The sequence below is a fragment of the Acomys minous genome (assembly GCF_964271855.1).
Source record: "Acomys minous genome assembly, chromosome: 11".
NCBI lineage: Eukaryota > Metazoa > Chordata > Mammalia > Rodentia > Muridae > Acomys > Acomys minous.
In genome coordinates this window covers 91,622,687-91,639,975 of record NC_140492.1, presented here as the reverse complement: position 1 = coordinate 91,639,975, position 17,289 = coordinate 91,622,687, and the positions used below count along the sequence as shown (strand labels likewise).

At 43.7% G+C, this 17,289-nt stretch overlaps 1 protein-coding gene and 1 long non-coding RNA gene across 2 annotated transcripts in view; one reads left to right on the top strand and one right to left on the bottom strand.

Moving 5' to 3' along the window:
- The window catches only part of ACOT12 (acyl-CoA thioesterase 12), a 40,245-nt gene that overhangs the window by 12,176 nt on the left and 10,780 nt on the right, over nt 1-17,289 (bottom strand). Inside the window, exons 3-10 of the mRNA XM_084801650.1 lie at nt 12,336-12,396; nt 10,075-10,176; nt 7,259-7,394; nt 2,544-2,697; nt 1,861-1,980; nt 991-1,141; nt 345-400; nt 9-72 (exon numbers count right to left, since the gene is read on the bottom strand). Of these exons, the coding sequence (XP_084657776.1) occupies nt 9-72; nt 345-400; nt 991-1,141; nt 1,861-1,980; nt 2,544-2,697; nt 7,259-7,394; nt 10,075-10,176; nt 12,336-12,396 (844 nt within the window). The remainder of the gene's footprint in view (nt 1-8; nt 73-344; nt 401-990; nt 1,142-1,860; nt 1,981-2,543; nt 2,698-7,258; nt 7,395-10,074; nt 10,177-12,335; nt 12,397-17,289) is intronic.
- Nucleotides 7,408-16,636, top strand: LOC311608963. The gene is made up of 3 exons (XR_014783203.1): nt 7,408-7,735; nt 9,893-9,979; nt 15,857-16,636. It is a non-coding gene; the product is annotated as an uncharacterized lncRNA (long non-coding RNA).

Below are 17,289 nucleotides of genomic sequence, written 5' to 3'. Positions count from 1 at the left end.
GTTGTTACCTTTTTGCTGCTATCCCACTGTGTGCTGAGAGTAACTTCTTTCTTGTGGGAAATAACGTATTTCCTGGAGGGGAAAAAGTAACGATTTTTCTTCTTAGGCTTAATACAGGACCCATAGAAATTTCTTGATTGGAAGTCAGCCATTCAAAAATGTGCTCTTTGGTGGGAGAATCGGGAAGAACCATTTCTGGGTTGGACCATTTTTAACTTTTAGGAAACATGAGGCCCTTTCATTTCCCATTATGTGGGAACAGAGACCCCAGGCAGTGGCTCTTTGTAACGGGGCTTGTCAAATGGAGAAAAGCCCATAAAATCCTTGCACTGTGTGTCCTTTACCTGCCTAGGCGAATTCTCCTTCGTGCAATGGCTCCCTGATAGCGTCGAAAATCATCCTTAAAAAATAAAAATAAAAAAGAGTACAGCCAATCAATCGCTAATATTTTAGCACTAAGATCCTTCAGTCTCCTTCCCCTAGACTAACTGCATCTCCATGTCTCCCTGACACTTTCCTCGCGAGGTCTGAGCTGCTAAATGACTTTGACAATATTTTCATTTCCTTTTCAAAGAGGAGAGTATTTTCATTTCTGCTGTTAGAATCACACAGATTTCTTTCACGTGAGGGTTTTTAGAGGGGGTGAGCACTAGCACTGAGTTGATTCTGGCATGAAAAAGACAGGTTTCCATGAATATGGTGCAGCATCAAGGACAGGATGCCCAGGATGTCCAGGCACGACAGCAGATGCAGAAGCAAGACATAGAAAGTGTCATCTGGCTGTTAGAGATGGGTGCCTGGGGCTTTCACCATCACAGCCAATCCCCAGAGTGGTGTGGGGAGAAAAGAAAAGAGATGGGCCCATTGTACATAGGCACAGAAGAGAGCAAGCCTCTTTCAAAAGCCGGTGAAGATGGTTGCCAGGGGTGGGCTGCATGGGGCTCTGTGCCCACAGGGCTGATCACTGAAGCTCACATGGTGACAACTGACCTTTGAAATGGGTTGGATTCTGGGGAAGGTGATGAGTTCCTCCTGGTCATCAACAGCATTGTAAATGAGAAAAGCGCTGTTGATATGGCGGCCTCGACCCTCGGCCCACTCCTGACAGTCAAAGGCCTCAACACGCACTCCAACTTCCACACTGCAAGGGGGATGCAGGCCAGGTGGGCAAGGAGGACCAGGGCCTGGCCAGCCTCCCTCCCACCAGGCAACAGGAGGACAAGGGCTCTGGTCTTTTTTCCTTATGTCAGCAAAGCTGTGCAGCTGCTAAAAATCCACTTGGAGGGAGGGCACTGTAGGAGTGTAGGTTTCCATTTTCCTTCCCAAGTGGGACTTTGTATGAACACACATTCATTGACAGAGTTAGTTCATGGGGAAGGCAAGTTAAATTGTGCTCAAAACATGCTTTCTTCCTTAATAGTTCTATGATTTAAAAGAATGAAGAGCTGAAATTTGGCAGAAAACAGAGACACGCCCCCTTTATCTTACATCTAAAAGAGAACAAATACTATATGAAATCTTTCACTGTGTAGAGAAGATAATAAAAATAATTAGGATGTGGTCATAAGGAAGTCAGGTTATGGATTCTGAGAGGGAAAACTAGAAACTGTGTTAGGACAGCAGATACCAGCTGGATGTCTCCACACCCTGAGGGACAAAACAATTCATTACACTTTCCTGACTATGAAGAGACCACACGCAGAACAGAAGACTGAAGTGTGTGTCCACGGACAGGGGAGAAGTTTAAAAAATAATTAGAGAGTATTGTGAGACAGTTCCTACACTGTCCCACTGTCCTCCTGAGGATGTGAGAGCAGGGCTTGCGTATGGCTCTGGGTTGGCGCACGCGGCACACATTACCTGTTCTGAAATGTGTTGTTGACTATGGCACTGAAGACAAGGCGGTCTCCGACTGTGGATGGTCCCCGGAACTTAAACATATCCACGGACTTGAGAAAGGGATGCCCGTGACACAGGCGGCTAAGGCAACAAGGGGAAGAGGACAGAGGAGATGAGCGCCCTCCATAGTTTTTCAACACCTGATGTGTTGAATGGCTTCATGGGAGGAGCAAGCGGCCTGTGTTCTAAGTAGACAACCCCTTTGACTCAAGAGGACTAGTGTGCAGGCATTTCGGGCAACAAACTGTGTGTTTCTTGAAGATGGTGGTTCCTTGTCATTGGTCGTGTCCTCTATGGACGTCCCTCCAAAAGCAAGCGAATGCTTTGGTTGTCACTGAGTGTCATAGTCACCCTGACAAAGGTCCCAGGACACTGTGATTTGGGGTTTGGGGTAGTGCACAAGGGATGACAACCAATGCTGGCCCTACTTATTCCTCAGCTTCCCTGTTCACTGACTAGATCCACAGATCAAAAGCCCAATTTTTTCCTTCAGAGGAAAAAAAAAATGCCTGGATTGCTGCACAAAGTGAGAAAGGCTATAAAATAGACATCCACAGGTTTTGTGTAGTTTTAAAAAGGAGAAGCACCTCAAGCCACTTTTCCTACGCCCACCACCTCCATCCCCCGGGGCCAACACTGAGAACCTTGCAGAAATGGTTGCCACGGTCTCCATCCATGCCATAATCTGTCCGCCAAACGTATTTCCATGATGGTTTGCATGGGGCGGGAGGACAAGTTCAATGCTCTGAACAGAGGTGGCCTTCGTGGTGGCTGTTCCTTCTTCATTACAAACGGGATCTGTGAGGTGACAGCAGAGACACTGGAGTCAGCCAGTGGCCCTTCGCTGGACTTGCCCTTCCAGGCCACAACCACAACTCTGGCACTTTCAGAAAGATGGCACTGTCCTTAAAACCTTACATCAAGGATGTGAGTGGGTTCTGCAAAGTGGTCTTCAACTGAAAAGCATCTACTTCCGGCGTTCTGGGTCAAGCTGCACAAACTCAAGTCCTGTGCTTTAAATATATGGACCATCTATAATATGTCAGTTAAACCTCAATCAGGCCTCTAAACCAAAGAAGTCTAAAGTCAGAGGGGTCTCTGTCAGTGTGTGGCACCGGTAGCACGGGAATGTGGCCTCCCAGGTGAGGTCACAGCAGAAAAGACACATGTGCCACTGCCTGTCCTTGTGTCCTCTGCTTCTTACGAATCAGGCCTTTCATTTACAGACAGGTTTGTGTTTGCTCCCCACAATGGAGAAACCATTTGCTCTGGGCGCAGAACAGCACCATGCATTTGGTCATGCTGCCGGCATCTCCCAGTATCGCACATACACCGGTTACATACAGGCCGCTGGCCTAGCAGAGCTCAGCAGGCAGGGTGGTCATACAAAGCTAGCTGTTGTTCATGGGAAATGGCTGCTCCCAGAGCAGTCGCTTTTAGTTGACCAGAGCATGGCTCTAGGCACCTTTCACTCTACTTCTTAAGGGGATTTTCCGGTTCATGGCTAACTGATGAGCTACTTCTTCTATTTCCCTCTTCCTTCTGTGGATCATTTCCGTCATTTGCTAGAAACGTAGCATCAGCTTGCGTTGTTCTAGATGTAGTCTCAAATGCTTCCTGTGACCCACAAGCTGTCTGTCCTGGTCCAGCCTGTGTGACTCTCAGCCTCCCCAACCAGGTCTCCCCCTCTTTGTTGTGCACTTTGGGCTTTTATCAGTTACCGTGAAGAAAATTGTCTTCAAAGTCAGGGCATTTCCACATGTCTCTTCTGTCTGTTGCACCCCATCCCCCCCCCCTCTGACCATGTCCCTCTCACTTAACTTCCATCCTTCTTGGCTCATATCGGTGACCTCTTTCACAGAGATGCCTTCCTTCTACAAAAACACGTGGTAACGAAGGCTGGAAGCGCTTGCTGAACAAACTGAAGGACCTGAGTTGATCCCTTAGAACCCACAGATTAAAGCTGGTGCTCTATTGTAACCTCACAACCCCTGGACCAAGGAGAAAGAGACAGGAAAGTCCCTGGGGCCTGCCATTAAGCTAATCTAGCTGAGCCTGGAACTGGTGAGCTCCTGGTTCAGTAAGAGACCCTGTCTAAAAAAAAAAAAAACTAAGATGGCGAGTGATTGAGAAAGCATTGCTACTGACCTCTCTGTGCACATAGTCACATGCACACCTGCATACACATATGTACACACACAAATAAAACCAAATGTGCATATGTTTGTGTGTGCGCACCTGCATACACATATGTACACACACAAATAAAACTATATGTGCATATGTTTGTGTGTGCGCACCTGCATGTGCATGCATGCACAATGATTGGCTGGGCTGATTTTTGAAATACCTGCACGAACAAAGATTTGTTGAGTGAATAATTAAGTAATGGAGCTGTGCATCAACTCCAAGGCTTCACATCTGACAGGCAAGCACTCAAACGCCCGGCTGCACTCCAAGCCCCTCATATTCCTTCTTGTTACATCATCTTCTTCTATGAAATGTTCTTAGTGGACCCCTTTCAGACTCTGTGGCTCTGGGGTCACTTCTAGATTGTTGGGTCTTATTGCTTTCAGTCTCTTGTGATATTTTTATCAGGAGTCCTATTGCCTGGAAGTTATCTGTAGAAATCCCTGAAGTTGGATTGGTGACTCTTCTTCACAGTGGATTTTTACATGCTGTCGCTGACCGTCGTGGGGCTAGAATACCACACACGACACACTAAAGCTCACACGATCTGCTGCTACCCAGGACCAAGTCTGCAGGAAGAGAAACTTGGGTCTGGATTCTAAAAGGGAATGATTCTCCTGTGCCACCCAGGGCTGATGCTAAGACAGAAAGACACTACGTCTGTGTTCTCTTAAGGGGCTTGAGGAGATGTGGGGATGCGGCATGGGAGGTGAGGTTTGGGGGGCCACAGGGGGATGTTGGGGGGCTTTTGTAAGTGGATTCATGGAGTGTCCTTGGGGGTGATTGCAGCTTCCACGATTTCCTGGTTCACCGTTCCACCTAAGACAAGTGCCTGGTTCTTGGCACAGTCTGAGGCTTTGGGTACTTTCGAGTCCCAGAGCCAATGCCAGGTTAGCACAGCCTCTCTCTGCTTCTTTGGTATTCTCAAGGCAACATTGACCTTTCTGCTTTCGCTCCTTATCTGAGGGCTGAGATGGACCTGCATGCAAACTCTCCCACATTGCTATAAGCAAAACTGGTTTGTTTTCTGGGTGATTTTTAAAGACACATAAAATCTTACCCTCTTTAACTTCTATTTATTCCCAGTTTTCTAATGATTTTTTTTTCTTTTTTTGGAATGGATCTTGTTATGCTGTACAGGCTGGCTCAGAACTCCTGAGTTCAAGCGATCTTTTTGCATCAGCATGGAGAGTATCTGAGATTCAGGTGCACATCACCAGACCCTGCTCTCTGATTACAACTTTGATTTTATTAGATGAGATTCTAAAAACATGATGAGTTAGTGGTGACTGAGCTATTTTCGGTTTAATATTGCTTGTCCACATGGATCTTTCTATTCAAAAGAAAACATTAAACTTTGTTTACTTAAGATACCTATAAGTCACATTATAAAGTGATAAAAATCTAAGTGCCTAACTATTTAACTGTTGTATTAACAGAGCCAGCGCGTGGCTATAGGTACAAGTGGGAGGAATTACTTACATCAAACTGTACATCTTCTCACGCTTTTAAATGCCCTACCCTGCACACATACAATTTTTAAATGATTATAAAATAATTACAAAACAAAAAAAATTAACAGAGGGTTATAGATTCTGAGAAATATTGTAAAATAAGCAGGATATTTTTCTGAGGGGCAGGTATAGAAAAAGTCACTCATTTCCCACGAAGACACATGGGCATATACACAAGGAGAACGGGGGGAATCTCCCCTTGGTCAGCTTAAAAGCACACAGGCGTCAGCTATGCCATGAACACAATAGTACACTGAGGATACGTATTTTTACATGAAAGTGTGTCTTCTTATAGATAATTGCTAATCAATGGGAAAAAAATAGAGCTACTGCAGGTCCAGAGAACAAGTCAGGGTCACAGACCTGACTAGCCCTAGGTCTAGTAAACAGATCTCATTCTGCAATCCAAGCGACCAAGTTCAATTGTTGTCCAATGAATGTTTTTAATATATTGTTTCATCACCTTGCTTGGGCACGGTGTTCACATTTGTTTTGTATTTTCTTTTTTTTTAGATCAGGAACTTTGACCTGAATTCCGGTTCATTATATTCCAGCTCTTGTTTTCATCCTTCACATCCAGAAAGGATCGACTGGGGCAACACTCTGAAGATCTGATTTTTGTATTGACAAATTGCAATTAAAATAGCTCAAGCTGTAATCCTGTCCCACCTGGAGTGATTCAATGGAACCATAATACATTCCAACCTTCCTTTTACAAAACCTAATCTCATCTTTTTCGCTTTTCTTATGAAAATATGGAAGCTGGAATCAACCTTGCCAATATTCAAACAATACCCATTTCCGTTGTGCGCTCCTCAGTGTTACTACTGCACCCTCAGAGCGTGAGGACAGCGTAAGCAGTCTGACGTTACATATAGATCCCTCAGCTTAGTAAGGACGATCTGTCTATCTTCCTTTAGGATTTGTGTCCTGACTAGGAACAGCCTGAGACCTAAGGCAGGGAGTAGACAGACCTCACGCCCTTTCATATCCTGAAATAGCAGAATCCATTGTTCGTTCTTTAATTTAAAAAAAAATCATGCTTCTAAGTTCTGTGGTAGTAATATTTCCAAAATGAAAAACAAACTGATATGATAGAGTTAAGTTAAAAGTTCTTCATTGAAAGGCGTGTAGGAGCCGGGCATGGTGGTGCACGCCTTTAATGCCAGCACTTGGGAGGCAGAGGCAGGCTTCTTCCTGCTTAGAGTCTCCTTCTCTACTGAGAATGCATATGGCTCCTATGAAGTCCTAGATGAGAAACCTGTGAGGTTCCATATCAATGTGCCATGGTCACCACGCCTTCATTCCGCCGTGCTCCCAAGGGCTTGCTCACTAATAACCACCAAGACCTCATTTCTTGTTCCCCACTTTCTCCTCCAGAGAAATTCCAGCCTAGAAGCCTAGGCCACTGTGTATACTCTGAATAGCCAGTCCTTTTTTTCTATACTTCCTTGCTCTGTCCGAAAAACAGACGTAGCGTTATCCAAGTTGCGTTGTGATTAGATGTGCTGTAAGAAAGCCCCCTTCCTGCATCAGTGCCATAGAGACTTCCTGTGTATAGACTTACCATCGAGCCAGCGCCATAGAAACTTCCTGTATGTAGACTTACCATCGAGCCAGCGCCATAGAGACTTCCTGTGTGTAGATGTACTCACCATGGAGGCGGCCGCTTTCCTTCATAATGCTGTTGAACGTGTTCTCGTGCTGTAACCGGACTTTCCTTCTCTCCGATGCCAGGTCGTGCTCTACGCGCTCTTGCTCTGTTTGAAGCACGACAGATTTTAAGAGGACCTAGAGGAAAAGAGTTCTGTCATTCTCGGCCTCCTTAGAATACAAGAGGCCCAATGTAAATTTTGCAAAAGCAGATGGCATACCATTTTTTTTTTAATTCAAGTAAATGGACTATCGGTGTTTCCATGAAATGTTTTCTATCAGAAGATCAAAATGGTCATTCTTATTTTTCATTTGAAAGCCATCCTTACTTATTTTTTCTCATTTTATAATTTTCAGTGCAATTACAGAATATACAATTCTATAAAATATGAAATCAGTGAATGAGGTGTGGGATTGTAATTCCACTGACTTTTTAATTCATAATTTTACCTGTCTTTTGCAAAATGGAGACATCAAGGGCAGGTAATAAAGGGATTCTAGAGAAAACTGTCTTGTACCAATAGATATCTCCAATTTGGGGACTTCATCAAAACAGTGTCTAATAGGCAAACAAAGAATCAATATGTCAGCGCACCACTTCAGCTGCCCTGCAGAGACCCTGAATGCAAGAGTGTCCAGGCTCCAGCTCCCCCACAGGTATGCATGCACTGACCCTGGGTAGAAAGGTCTTGGCAGCTCCAGGATGCCTGCAGTCTGAACTTGACCCTTTACCCAGATAAGAGTGAAAAAAAATCTAGTGACTCTTAACGTGCTGTTTAAAGTCCAAAGCTCCCTGAGCTGGCCTATGTCACCTGTCAGGAATGCATAGATTAACAGTGACTCTTCGCATTGTCCCATTTTGGCTGCATGGTCAGCAGAATACATTTAGGTGACCTGGAAAACATGAACCTTTGTTCCCCAAGCAAAGAAGACCCTTGCATCCATCATGTTGGTTCGTATCCCACAGAGTACCTTATGTGTGCCTGAAAATGAACTTGTGAGCCAGTGCTGCCTGGAAGGTGAAGCCCTTTGAGGGTGGCTGAGGGTGGCATCCTTCTCTTGCTGTGTCACTGCCTTCCACAAAGCCCAGTCTTGTGAGGCCTTCTAATTACTTGGGCTGTTCGACTGTTGAACCAAATCTAGTTAATCATTGCCAGGTTCATCCTGGGATGAACTCACTGTGGGCAGAGGTCCTGGAATTTCTCAGTTCAACCCAAACCACAGCCTTTCATGCGCCTCTCCAAACGATGTGCTACAGGATGAGAAAGTGCCAACTGGAGGATTGAGTTGACCTGGACTAGGTGCTTTACAGTTTATGTTGACTGAAGTAGTCAGTCACAGTAGCACCATAAGGAAGCTGGCTCCCCAGAATGGCGCTTGGAAGCCAGTTCTTGTCTCTGTGGAGAGGGGTGGGAGATGTTCCATTGTGTGCCTCTTCCACTCGTTCCTAAATCCAGAATAAGAAGTCTGAGACAGGAGGGGTAAAAGATGGCCTCTTCTTCCAAATAAAGCAATGGGTGGTGATGTATACTCTGTCCTACCATGCTGTCAAGTGTGGGAACTCTGTGTCAGGCCACATAACAGTCTTATTCTGAAGAGTTTAAAGATTTTTGAGAGAGTCAATAAGAAGCTAAACATTGCAAAAGCCTATCTTATTGCTTAGATTTTCATGATCCTTGGGTCTCAATGATGCTTGGTCAAAGATTTACTAGGTCCAATTTATGACCAGAAAGCTGTCATTTCATTTTTTTTTTTTTAGATGACATAATTAGCAGATGTCCACTTCAGTTTGGAAAGGAGCGCCCTTCGGCAACAGGGATTTGCCTGCAGCACGTTTAATGTGAGGGCTATAGGAGGGAAATCACTCCAGGTGACAACATTCTGTGGGGCCACCTGCCACCAAGCATGGTGCTAGTCTAGCCCAGATGTGCTATCAGCCTAGGTTTGGAGTAGCTGTGGAACATGGTCAGTGGCCACCTGTGCTGGCTGCAGTGGGAGCATGGCTTTGCCCCAGCTGTGTTGGCAGAGGAAGATGAGGGAGGAGTAAGCAGTAGACCCTGCCACGGGCAAGAGAAGCCACTTTGGCTGTTGTTTGATGGTTCCTGAATGAAGTAGTCAACATTTTAATTTGAATTGTTACATCTTTCAAATGTGCTGATTTCCCTTACATACCCTCTCCCTAAGTAGAATCAAGAAAAAGAAGTCGTGACATCCTATATTGCTGTAGATCTGAGTTCTGGCTGGCCGGGAGTTAGGCAGTGTATGAGGACACAGTATTTCTTTCAAGGGTGTTTTCAGCCCAGATGCCCTAAGGTTTATTTTTAAACTTTACTAAGTCAGCAACTTTGCTACTTTCCTGAAGGTCTAAAAAAAATGATTGGACCATGACTTTCAACTCCTTGCCAGATTTTTCCTGCTTAAAAAAAAAAAAAAAAAAAAAAAAAATATATATATATATATATATATATATATATATATATATATATATATATACAGTTCAACTTCATTTTGAATTCCATAACCAAAAACAGAACTAACCCAGTAAGCAATATTTTTGAGAAGTAGATATGACTTCCAGATAATTTAAAACCATGTTTTTCCTCTTTCATAAATTTGGTATTTTTTTTCCCTTTAAGGTGTTCCTGACAGACAATCTCTCTGTTTGATTCTATGATGTCACCACAGAATAATACCAATAAATACCAATGAATAAGAAATCGTGGGTAAGTGAGTCTTACAGTAAGAAAAAAATAATTCTGAAGCAGGGATTCCTATGGATCTGGCTTCAAGAAGGTATCTTTTCACGTAGAAAATGTACCTTTTCTTTTCCAACTGGTTTAGCTACAAACGTAGAGAAAGCCACGCAGAGGAGCTTCTCGGAGCCAGTGAACTTGTCCTGTACTATGACCTTGATGCTGATCTGAAAGAAAGAAAAACAAGCTGTCAGTCATCTAGATAACAGATTTAACTGCAACATGCTGAATTCAGTCACACACTTCTCCAAGCTTGCCTTCCAGTTTTAAAATGACATCAGCATTTTAGTTTATCTTTAAGTGATACTACCATCTCAGTGATGATCTATACATGATGGCCAGTGAAACTCTTTTGACTGTAGGTATACACATATTTACCAGGAAAAAATATGTGGGACCTTGCTACCTAGAATACATTATATTGAATCCATTAGCCAGAGGAAATACTTATTAATTTTTAGATCAATTTTCTTCCAGTTACACATGTTATATTACATATACACAATGTAACATTACACACATACATAGTATAATATTGTATGTGTGTTTTCTAAATGTATATGAGATGCACATCAATGTTTACATACATTATAAATTTATCAGGTGCATTTGAAGTTCTGCATTCTAATTCTTAAAAGTGTGTCTTGCTGCAATAAGCATTTTAAAGTTATACTACTGGTGAATTCCCTCTCAATAACAAGACAGCCTACCAGAGAGAGGAACTATCACTATTTTAACCTTTAGTCATGAGGGTTTTTTTTTAACCCCATGATAGCAGGGGAAGAACTGTTATGTTAGCTGTGGCTTGGTTTCCTTGGTTTATTTTCTTCCTTAGCAGTTAGCAAGTGACTGGGGCATTTTGTGAGGATGCTGCTGTAGGATGCTCTGCCTCTGGGTAAAAGGAGCTAGCTCTGCAAACTTGCACTCTACAGGGGGGAAAAAAAGGTCCTAGATTTAGTCTAATAAACTCACTCCTCATATCTAAGCCAGATAAATAATGTTATCTTCTGAGAAACACAGGCAACCTGGGGCATCTCAGTTGACCAATGAGTAATGAATGATAAAGTGTATGTATTTCTACGCCCTCACCAGGAACACCATGTGCAAAAATAATCAATAATCCATGACTCACTTAAAGTCATTTAAACGATTTACAACAGAAACTGTATTTGCATGTTAAATCATAACTGGATCACAGTGAATCACATATAAACCAAGTATTCCTCACCTCTATAAACAACCCTCACATACATGAATTTTCATGTTAGAGACATAGACAAGGAAAGATAAAATAACACATCAAACAAGAAGAGCACAGCTACAACTCTGGAGTGGTGAAGTTCAGACACAGCCCACTACCAGGACAGTTGGCTGAGGTGTGTGTGATGAGCAAGGGTCTCAGAGACAAAGTGTGGGGAATTCACTGGGTTAAGGAAAAGGAGGTAAAACTGAGTTACACTCTGTGGGAAAAAAAAAGTTGGTAACTAGATAAGCATAGGAGGCAACTATTTCCACATAGGAGAAACGGGTGACTAGGGCTCTGATCGCTCAGGACAGGAAAACAAATAAAAGGAACATATTATTTCCTGGCATCCTGAATGTAACTCCTAGACAACCATAAGGGGAACGAACCCCAGTTCCACTGAGTTGAAGAAGCAGAACTTGAACAGATCCAGGGGTCTGCAGTCTGTTGGGCAGGAATCTCCTTGTCTCTTTGGGTTCATACCAACCTGAGCATGCACAGCATGAATCTCATAAAGCCAGATGAGAATGACTTCTGAGGAAACTGCCCCGCCCTAGAGCACTATAGGGTGGATCGTTTCAACTCGCTCACAGGGCTAGGAGTCTTCTGTGTTCTCTCTGTGCCGTCCTCGCCACCCATAAGACATCCACGGAGCCCAAGGACACTTGAATTTACAAGAGGTACCTATTACCTTTTATGGACTAGTTTTCATTGCAAGGGGAGGGACGGTAAGAGGATGGAGACACAGAGTTTGAGTAATAATATTGTAAAAACAAGTAAGAAATAGAACCTATAGTTTGCAAAACACAAGAAGAATGCCCTTTTCTCTTGCATGTTAACTTTGTGTGTACCTATCTATAGTATATGACGTCACAGTGAACTTGAACTTGGCAGGCAGGATTGAATGGGGGAAACACCAACCCCTTAGTTTTCAATTGTGTCTCTGACAACAGATTTAAGGGCTTTCTGAAATTCGGGACCCTTATCAGCTGTATGCATTGCTCTCAGCATCCTCCTTTGTGCTCTGAAAGCAATAAGGGCATGAGCTCCCACAGGCAGACCTAAGAGAATGCCGCCACTCACCTCCATGCTTGTGCTGAATGCTCTCGTGACTTTTGCTCTGATGGTGATGATGTGCCCAATTCTGTTTTTGGAAAGAAAGGAAGGTGTCAGCAATGATAGCACATTTCATGAGATTTAGTAGACACACGTGGCGTAAAGCAATTCTGCCCTAACTTGCTGATAATACCCAGTTATCAAAAACTCACGTTAAAGCTAATAGCAAAGGCAGGCCTTCAGGACAGATGTTAAGCATTCGGATCATGCTTATAAGGTCAGCAGTCTCCCCCTATTTAATCAGAAAAGAGCTCTCGCAAGGACAGTGTGTACAGGTGGCCCTACCTGCAATAAGATACTTCTTGTGTGTTGCCGCTGTTCCCCCATAGGAAATCCAGACAAGCACACACTGTGCTACTAATGTTTACTTTAAAACATTAGTTAATAAACAAACAGACCAGCAAACATACAGAAACAAACAAACAAAAAACCCAGGCCATCGGTCACTTTTCTAGGTAGACACGGGCCCTCAAGAGCTGGTCCTCAGTCCCACCTACTCCCCACTGCTATGGGATCTCTGAGGTCAAGTCTTTCAGTCACTGGTCCCTTCGTCTTAGTGGGAGTTAAGAGCTGCTCAAGGGAAGCTCATCACCGCCCCCCGGGCCCCTCCATCCCTCCTGAGTCCATCTGAACCGCTTTGTCACAGCTCCCTCTATGTTCTTGTATTCGCATGCTCTACCCTACCCCATCGCCTTGTGACCTGCCAGGCTGTGATGCCAGCTCTTTCCTCTCTCAGTATTCAACCCCTCTGCTTTCCTGATTCTTCTCAGGCAATGAAAATACTTAACGTTTCTTTCTCCCTCTGAAGTCTCTTCTTTCCGTTCTAGTTTATTTGCATATTTGACTTTCTTAAAAGAATCACTGGCCTTTCTCGTTCATACCCCTCGCTGAGTTTTGACTAAAGATGGTGTTGGGCTAAGGTACAGTGAATGATTCAGGGCTGCTGAGTTCAGTAAGGCAAGTTTTTCTTTGGGGCACAGGTATAGTGACACACCAAGTCCAGAGAAACAGAAAGGGATGACTGGACAATTCACTGACAACAGAAACCTTTGCCTTTAAGTAAAGAGCTGTTCCTCGGGGTGTCCCCACCAGTGACAGCATGAATGCTTTATGAATGCTTGCGTAAACCAGGCAGCACGCCAAGTGCTTTGAACAGTAGCGAACAGCATGGCACTCAGCGAGCAATAACTGTTTGGTTAAATCGACGGTTCTCATTTCACTGTCAACTGGAACTGGGCTTAAACGGTGATATGAGCCGGCAACCGGCCGGGCCAGGGTTCAAACCCCGCTCTTATCTGAGCCCAAAGCCCTGGAAACATGGTCTTACGTGGGCTCCTAGGAAGAACAGCAATGAGTTCTATTTTAACCACAGCAAAGGCTTCTTTCGATACATTAAGGACAGTTTACAAGGCATCATCAATTGGTTTTCCTGGAAGAGTGGTGCTATCTACTCAATGCTTTGTGTATATCTTGAGGCCCTATATATTACATCTCTTATAATCTGTAACAATCCAGGCAGAAAAACTACAAGTAAAGGAAGTAATTTACATATGTACATAGCTAGATATTTCTAAGCAAGTAATTCTTGCATTGGAAATCTGAACAAATCAGTATTTCAGTATGCTTTTCTTAATGTTTAGATTAATTTAACTAATTTAGAAAGTGATAAAAAAAATCATGCAAAATGCTTCAGAATGGACTTAGGTAATGTTGAATAGAATGGCCCATGCAATTGCATTTTGACCAACCTGTTCTGCTTTTAGGGATCTATTCCCAAAATACCCTAGCAAAAGTATAAACATGCACCACGGAAATCCATAGACTGGAGTGTTATCTGTGACGGCAAAAGCAATTCAGAGCTTACTGACGAGGACCAATCGAATAGGAATCTCTACAATGAATACCAAAATACCTGTTAAAATGATGAACGGCTGTACGCACTGCTCAATTGGTTTTATGGTCTGACTCTTATATGGAAAAGGAGGAGAACGTGGCATAATATATTGGAATTTATTTTTTAAAGAATATGAATACATGCTCACTCATATTTTAATGTAAAGGGTAATCATCAGAGAAAAAGGTAGATATGTAAGAAAAGGAGGAAGCCTTGGAGAGGTGTGATAGAAACTAAGTGTGCCAGAGTGAAATGTATGTTCCACATTGGAACCCATTGCTTGTAAACGTTATACATGCTAAACCAGATGCAATGAAAATAAAATGCAATCTTAAAGCAGAAAGCAATTGACCACGATAGCCTAACTATCTGGACGAGGGTCCTTTGAGTAATTTCAAATACAGGGATTGTGGCTGTGTCATGTTTTTAAAAGGAACGTTGGTATTCATGAGTATTTACTGAATTATTTACAAGTTGTGACTAGAATTAGCTTCGGAATAAGACACATGGGACAGGCCACAAAGGGTCTTGATGGGAGGAGATGTTGTGAGCGGATTATCCTCACAGGTCGGCCGTGGGTTCTTGCGACGCCCCATACTGTTCCTTCTTATCTTATTGTCTGACTTGAATTGTTCTTCCATGAGGGCTGCAGAAGCATATTTTTATAGCTAAAGCAGCTTAATTTCATGCTAGGCACCTATCTTGGCACCTTCCAGCCGTTTGTCTCTGACTCCAGTCCTCCGGACATAAGTTCCCAGTAACCAGGACTCAGTGCCCCACCCCCAACAATGAACAGTTTCTATTCTACGTGTTATGGTATGACAGATTCTTTTGTTTGTTTGTTTCTGTGACTTGATAATGCAGATACCCAAGGATTGCTTTTACTTGCCTTAATCACTCAACCCGGCAGAACAGAACAGTTTCACTTGTTTGCGTAGATACTGAAGGCATGGCTTTCCCTTTTAAAAGTTGTCCCTGACATTTCTCCTTCATGACAATCTCAAATCGGGCTCAGAGACCGTTCAGCTTGCTAGCAGCTAATCAATAACTCTTGTAATTATAACTGTATTGAGTCTACGGTCCTTTCCCAGGGCTCACAAACACCATTAACATTTGGAGGCCCCAGTGAGGTCCCTGGGAGACCCTCAGACTCGGGGCCAGGGGTCTGGGATAGGCTCGCAAGGGAATAAGTCTAAAGTGGACTTGATAGTCTGGGAATCCCAGACTGCAACTGTGCAAAACTTGCAAAATGAAAGTAAGACTTGCCAGCCAGCGTGCTTCTGAAGCTCGGAGTCAACAGTGAGTTGTTGTGATTTGTTTTGGAGTCCGGATATTTGAAGAGACATAGGTGAGATCTGATGAGATGAAAAACCCCATCTCTGCGGTACAGGGATCCCCTACTATCCTTCTAGTTTTGTTGTGGGAGGGAAGGTGGCTACCATGCCTGAGTTTGTCTGTTTTTTTGTTTTGTTTTGTTTTGTTTTGTTTTGTTTTGTTTTCCCGATTGTGTTGTTTTACTGCCTTTTTCTGATGTCCTCAGTTGTCTGTTGGATGTTTGTTTTCAAGTTTTTTTTTGTTTTTTTTTTTTTTGCAGAGATGAGGGCTGAACGGAACACGGCCAAATCGCCAGGAGCTGCATGCTACATTTTCAGGATTTTTGAGAGGCAGACTGCTCCTGGCTGCCTCTCTGCCAGCTCTGCCAGGGAGCTTGCTCATCTAGCTTGCTCCATCTCGGCCCCTCCCCTCGCTGAAGCTGAAGCCTGCTATTTAAGCCCTATAACGACACCAGACACTCTTCTGTGCCTTCCTGTTTGACATCCTTTCCCCTTGCTCTGCTTCCAAAGAACTAGAAATGGTCATAATGAGTGAGTTAACCCAGAAGCAGAAAGAGTCAAATGGTATATATTCACTTATATCTGGACACTAGCCCAAGGGGCATGTCCCATTAAAGTCTTCACTTACCAAGAAAGTGGGTCAGAGGGGAGGACATCCTATTGGGACTCTAGGTGAGAGAAGCATGGGAGAATGGGGAAATAGAAGGACCCAGAGGGTCCTAGAAACCTACAAAAAGAACATTATGATGGGCAGATCTGGGCCCCGGGGGTCCTGCTCAAACTATGGCACAAGCCAAGGAATATACATGCAGTAAACATTGAACCCTGACCCAGATCTAGCCAATGGACAGGACATTCCTCACAGTTGAGTGGAGAGTGGGGACTGACTTTCACACGAACACTGGTGCCCCATATTTGTCCACGTCCCCTTGAGGAGGGCCCTGGTGGCACTCAGAGGAAGGATAGCAGGCTACCAAGAAGAGACTTGCTACCCTATGAGCATATACAGGGGGAGGAGGTCCCCCTCAGTCACAGACATAGGGGAGGGGAGTAGGAGGAAAGCAGAAGGGAGGGAGGAATGGGAGGATAAAAGGGATGGGATAACTATTGAGATGTAATATGAATGAATCAATAAAAAAAGTGAAAAAAAAATGTTGCTTTTGTTCCCTATGAGCTTTATCTCCCAGCTAGCTCCTGTCTCTGGCCATGGAGCTCTGGCTGTGGCCACTCCCCCCCACAGCTGGGCTGGGGTGATGAAGGCAGCCCTGGTGTGCAGTCCTGGTAGGCACCACCAAGTGCCTGCTGCTCCCTGCATTGCTGCAGCAGGCCTGCACCCAGAATTTCCTGTTTCTAAGTCTTCTTTGTACTCTGCTTGCTCTGGTCTCCCCCTCTGATCATTGGATTTGGATTTATAGGGATTAGGTGTCCTTTGGGTATGGCTAATATTAAAATATTGTTTTATGCTGCTCCATCATATTAAAAAGCTGGTTCTGGAGTAAGGTAATGATTGTCCGATTCCAACCCAAGCATAGTTGCTTAAAAATTTCCTCCAAAATCTCTTTCCTAAATCAAAAGGCCATCAGACTCTAGGACAAAAAGACAAAACAACAGCTAAAATATAAAGTTTCTGTGCCTTAAGATTTGTAAGCTTATTGATATGGTGAAAAAAAATCTGTAAAACAAAATCCATGAA